General features: G+C 62.1%; 1 protein-coding gene across 2 annotated transcripts; it reads left to right on the top strand.

Annotated features, from left to right (window-relative positions):
- The first annotated feature begins 328 nt into the window (after positions 1-328).
- Positions 329-4,447, top strand: PIM1 (Pim-1 proto-oncogene, serine/threonine kinase). 2 transcript variants are annotated; one of them, XM_075521595.1, is made up of 6 exons: positions 333-647; positions 753-859; positions 954-1,004; positions 1,554-1,920; positions 2,586-2,762; positions 3,050-4,447. In XM_075521595.1, exons 1-6 carry the CDS (start codon positions 566-568, stop codon positions 3,205-3,207), a joined length of 942 nt encoding a protein of 313 aa, XP_075377710.1. In that variant the 5' UTR covers positions 333-565; the 3' UTR covers positions 3,208-4,447. The 2 variants fall into 2 exon arrangements, with proteins under 2 accessions (XP_075377709.1, XP_075377710.1); XM_075521594.1 differs by having other exon boundaries at positions 329-859.
- Positions 4,448-5,564: the final 1,117 nt, after the last annotated feature.

Below are 5,564 nucleotides of genomic sequence, written 5' to 3'. Positions count from 1 at the left end.
CAACGGCGGGACGCGGCGGGACTCCCGTCCAGAACGCGGGACGCGGCCGGCCGGCGGGCAGCAGCGGCGGCGGCGACCGGCAGCAGCGGCTCTGCAGGCCCCGCTCTCCCCTCCGCCCGCAGCCCACGCCGCCGAGACGGAGCCCCCCGCCCCCCGCCCGCCTTTGGCGCCTTTTCCTTCCCGCCACGTCGTGGCCCGCCGCCGTCTCTCCGCCGCGCGGGCCTCTCCCTATTGGCTGTGGCGCCGCTGGGCGGGCCGCCGCGGTTGGGCCTGGCGCGGCGGCGCCGCCCCCCGGCTCTCCCTGCCCCGCCCCCGGCCCCCGCTACTCCCGGGGCCGGCTGGGGGCCGCCGCGCCACACGGGAGCCCGGCAGCGCGCGGAGCAGCCGCGCCGCGGCCGCTCCCTCCCCGCCCCGCTGCCGTCAGGCTCCAGCCTGCCTCTCTCCGGGCTCCCCCGCCCGACCTCCGCCGCTCGGCAGCCCGACCGCCGGAACCGAGCCGCCGGTGCCCGGTCCGGTTGGTGGGGAGGTGCCGGGACCGGCCCCGAAATCGGGCGAGGGGGCCGGGATGCTGCTTTCGAAAATTAACTCGTTGACCCATCTCCGTTCCGGGACCGGTGGGGAGCTACACGCCGCTAAACTACAACCGGGTAAGAGAGATACGGCCCGGTTCGGCTCGGCCCGGTTCGGTTGGGGGGCGGTTGGGGGACGGTTGGGGCCCCGGCGGAGCGCTGACGGCCGCGTCTCGCCCGCAGGGAAGGAGAAGGAGCCGCTGGAGAAGCTGTACCAGGTGGGCCCGCTGCTGGGGAGCGGCGGCTTCGGCTCGGTTTACTCGGGTGTCCGCCTCTCCGACAGCACCCCGGTAAGTGGCGGGGACGGCGGCGGGGCGGAGGAGGAGGAGGGGGAGTCGGCGGGGCGGGCGGCGTGCTCACCCCGCCGCTCCCCTTGGCTTGCAGGTGGCCATCAAACACGTGGCCCGGGAACGCATCTCCGAGTGGGGCGAGCTGGTGAGTGACCGGGGGCACCGGGAGAAACCTGGGCATCACGGGTGGGGATAAGCCGAGGCCCGGGACACCGCGGGGGGAGCGGGTGTAGGGTCACCGCGGGACGCGGAGCATCCCGGGCGGGGGGACGGCCGGGCACCGGTGGGGCCGAGCAGAGGGGGGCACCGGAGCATCCCCTGGGCAGGGGGGATGCCCGGGCACCAGTGGGGCGGAGCAGGGGGGGGCACCGGAGCATCCCCTGGGCAGGGGGGATGCCCGGGCACCGGTGGGGCGGAGCAGGGGGGGGCACCGGAGCACCCCCTGGGCAGGGGGGATGCCCGGGCACCGGTGGGGCGGAGCAGGGGGGGGCACCGGAGCATCCCCTGGGCAGGGGGGATGCCCGGGCACCGGTGGGGCGGAGCAGGGGGGGGCACCGGAGCATCCCCTGGGCAGGGGGGATGCCCGGGCACCGGTGGGGCAGAGCAAGGGGGGGCACCGGCGCATCCCGGGCAGGGGGTACCGGATCCCCGGCGCAGCATCGGCCCCGCTGACAGCACCGTGGTCCCCCCGCAGCCCAGCGGCACCCGTGTGCCAATGGAGATCGTGCTGCTGAACAAGGTGGGCTCCGGCTTCCGCGGCGTCATCCACCTCCTCGACTGGTTTGAGCTGCCCGACAGCTTTGTGCTGGTGCTGGAGCGTCCGGAGCCCTCGCAGGATCTCTTCGACTTCATCACGGAGAGGGGGTCCCTGTCCGAGGAGCTGGCGCGGGGGCTTTTCCGCCAGGTGCTGGAGGCCGTGCGGCACTGCAACAACTGCGGCGTCCTGCACCGCGACATCAAGGACGAGAACATCATCATCGACCTGGCCACCGGCGAGCTCAAGCTCATCGACTTCGGCTCCGGCACCTTCCTCAAGGACACAGTCTACACCGAATTTGACGGTGAGCCCGCACCTGGGGGGATGCTCCCGGTACCGGGCATTGCACGGCCCAGCCTGGCTGGGCACCGGAGGTTCCCCCCTTTGCTGCGGGGGGGGGCGCGGAATTAATTATTCAGCCGGCTGCCAAGTTGCTTTTTGGCGCGGGGCGGATGTTGTGAAACGGGAGCCGGCTCCCGGCCCTGCCGACAGCCTCCGCCACCCACCCTGCCCCGGGCTGGGGCGGGGGGAGCCAGCCCGACAAAAACAAACACCCGTGGGGGTAGCAGGGGGGTGGTTGCAAAGCCCGTGCGCCGGCCGGTTTGGTTTGCAGGCGTGGAAGGGCTTGGGCTGCTCCACTCCCCTTGTTTGCCTTGGCTTTTTTTTTTTTTTTTTTCATGGCCAAGGCGGGGGGGGGGGAAAGGCGTGGTTTTTCCCCACCCGTGGGTTTTTCTTTTTGCATGTAACGGTCGGGCCTTCCCCGGGCCCGTGCTGCCCTCTTCCGGCACCGGCGGCTGCTTTTTACAACCCAAAGTTTGTAAACAAGAGTCACGTGCTGGCGAGGGGGTGGCGGGTCACACCGTGTGTCCCCCGCCACCACCGGTGCAGCCCCCGCATCCCCGGGGACGCTCGGGCGAGGATCCTGGAGCAGGGAGCATCCGCCTGATGAGATCTGCCTGTATCCCGTAGGAACGCGGGTGTACAGCCCGCCAGAGTGGATCCGCTACCACCGCTACCATGGCCGTTCGGCGACAATCTGGTCCCTGGGTGTGCTGCTCTATGACATGGTCTGCGGGGACGTCCCCTTCGAGCAGGATGACGACATCATCCAGGGTCAGCTCTTCTTCCGACGGCGGGTCTCTCTAGGTGGGTACCCGGTTTCGTGGCAGGGGGATGATAACCGGTTTTGGGAGGCAGCACCGGGCACGCGAGCATCCCACTCTTACGGCTACGGAAGAGGTTGATCTCCCGTGGTTAGCTGGAGGAGGTGGCACGTGTCCTGCCATCCTGCTCCCCTCCAAAAGGGATAATCGATTGGGAGGTTTGGGTGCAGCTCTGAGCACACCCAGCATGGCCTGGGCACTGTGGACGGTAGTACAAGGTGGACAGGAGCCTTCTCCGACTGACCGGCGGTTTCTGGTTTCTCTCTCCAGAGTGCCAGCATCTCATCAGGTGGTGTTTGTCCATGCGCCCCTCGGACAGGCCATCTTTGGAAGACATTTTCAACCATTCCTGGCTGCAAGGCATTCACCTGCCCCAGGAGACGGCAGAGATCCACCTGCACAGTTTGATCCAGGAGCCTGGCAAGTAACAGCTCCACGCATCTCCTGGCCACCAGAAGCAAATAAAACCAGCCTTCTTCCTCGTGACCGTAGCACTGAGCAGGAATCATCAGATGGGAACATGCACATCTTGTCCTGGAGCTGGGCTGGAGACCTGGTCCTCCAAGCGCTGGTGGCCACCATCCAACCCAGCTGTCCTGGACTCCATCTGAATGACCCTATCTCATTTGATGTTTTGCCAGTAAATTTTTGTTGTTGTTTTGGTGCTGGCTTTTGGAGGCTCCCAAGTGTCTTCCTGACCTGCTGAATTCGGGACCGCGAGAGGATCAGAGACCTTACTGCGAGAAAAGCTTCAACGGGGGAAAACTGATTGGGAGGGAGGGCAGGTACCGCGGCCGAATGGCTGTCTCTTCTCCGCTGTCACCGTGCTCGAGTGCCTTCAGTTGCGATCTGGGCTGTGCTGGAGGAAATACTTGAATCTTCCTACACTGCTGCTTTTCCAAGACTCGCCTGGGTATATAGTTCCTTTTCCCTTTTCAAAAAGAAAACAGGTCAGAAGACGCTTGGGAGCCAAGCAGGTGATGCCTCGCCTCCCGTGCCTCCATCTCACGTGGATTTTTCTGGGGTTCTTTGCTTCCCTGTGCCCTCACGAATGCACAAACAATGCAAACCAACAGAGCTGTAAATGTGTACAAAGTTATATAGGAGCAAAGCTTGATGTACAGTTGTTAATAGTGATAACATTTTACCTTTTTTTCCAGTTTTTTCGTTTTTAATTTATTTTCATGAATTTTTGTTTTTTAAAGGAAGAGTTCTAGCCGGTAGGATAACTTATTTATTTATTTATAATTCACGTGGGTTTTCAACCCACGCCTTGCTTCTACAGCTGCTGATCCCCCGGTTTTCCATTCGGGTCTTCCCTCCGTGTCTGTCCTGTGTCCATCCCCGGGTCCGTAGCGTTTCTGTTGGATGTCTGGCGGAGGTGCGGAGCGGCTGCCTGCTCCCCAGCTGTCTGTGTACATAGTTCTGGTTGCTGTTGTTTCCTTGCCACGTGCAAATCTCAGTTTGCAGATGAGTTTTGGTTTTCCCCACGGGTGTCTTGTCTGGGGCTGGGGAGGGGGGAGCCGGCCCGGGCTGTCCGCGCTGTCGAGTCTTTACATGTAACCAAGTGTGTAGCCGGCGGGTTTTTTGTTAATAGTTAATATTGTACAGGGGAATTCAGAAATCTTATTTTTTTTATGCGGTTTTAAATAAAAACAAACCACTTGATGTGATGGAGACATCCCTTTATTGCGAGGCGGGATGAAGGATGCTGGGAGCGTGCTGGGTACCGGTGACTGCACCCTGGGACCGCTGGTTTGTCTCCAGCTGAGACTAACTCCGAAGGTCCCACCCGAAGGCTTGCCGAGCAGCGTTAACCAGGACCAGCCAGCTCAAAGCACCACCGGGAAGGCTGGATCTGGCCCTTGGTGGGGTGTTTCCAGCACCGACTGCTCCTGGCAGGTCTGGGAGAGATCAAAGGGATGTGGAGCCCTTTTCGTTTCCATTCATCCGCAGGCTGGTGCGGAGCATGTGCTGGGGACAGCGAGTAAACAAAGATCAAAGCAACCTTATGAAATGCCGGATGTTGTCAGCCAAATTAAATTTTGGTAAGGCAGATCCTGTTGCTCCGGCTCTGTTGGCGCGGAGCGGGTGTTGCATGCCGGGTGCCGGTGGGTGAAGAAAGCTGCCGGCGGGCTGTCCCCACCTCCAGCTGGGCTGCGGCAAACGCGGAGCGAGAGGAAGTCGATCTTCGGATTACGAGAAGTTGGTTGCTATCAGTCAGCAGCGGTAACGCTTCGCTCGAGCTTCTACTCTCCAAACTGTCAAACCCCACTTCCCAGCTCCGCAGCGCTTCGGCTTCAGGGGTGTTAGGTTTTTTTGGTGTTTTTGGGGTTTTTTTTTTTTGCCTTTTTTTTTTTTTAAATTAATTTAATGTGCTGAATTTTGAAGCTCTGTTCCCGCTTGACCTCATGGAGCACCTGCTGCTGTGTGCACACAGGGCTGTGTGTCTCCTACTCCAAGGAAGGGGCACGTTTCCCTTTCTGCAGGTTACTTTGCAAGTCCCCTGGCCAGATCTGATGCAGAACAGGGCGGTTCTTTCCTCAGCTTGCCCCAGGGCTTTTTTGCTTAAAAACTCCTTGCCCAGGGAGTCCCCCCTTTTCCCCAGCTCACCCTGGGCTTGCCAGCACTGCTCTCTGAGCCATGAGGCTGCTGTTGGAGGGAACAGGGGGTCCTGGAGCCGTGTCCTGGCCTCATGAGGTGACCTGGTGTGCTGTGTCACTGCTCTGCCTCTGCCTTCAGCAAAAAGTGTTAACTTGGTTGGTTTGTTTGTTTTGCTTTTTGC

The sequence above is a fragment of the Mycteria americana genome, chromosome 20 (assembly GCF_035582795.1).
Source record: "Mycteria americana isolate JAX WOST 10 ecotype Jacksonville Zoo and Gardens chromosome 20, USCA_MyAme_1.0, whole genome shotgun sequence".
NCBI lineage: Eukaryota > Metazoa > Chordata > Aves > Ciconiiformes > Ciconiidae > Mycteria > Mycteria americana.
This window is presented reverse-complemented; position numbering and strand designations above follow the sequence as displayed.

Bases quoted from the DNA above. Each gene is read 5' to 3' on its own strand.
- PIM1 (XM_075521594.1), top strand. From the start codon at position 566: ATGCTGCTTTCGAAAATTAACTCGTTGACCCATCTCCGTTCCGGGACC. The intron at 1,005-1,553 runs GTGAGTGACCGG...GTCCCCCCGCAG, and splicing joins TCTCCGAGTGGGGCGAGCTG to CCCAGCGGCACCCGTGTGCC. The intron at 2,763-3,049 runs GTGGGTACCCGG...TTCTCTCTCCAG, and splicing joins CCGACGGCGGGTCTCTCTAG to AGTGCCAGCATCTCATCAGG.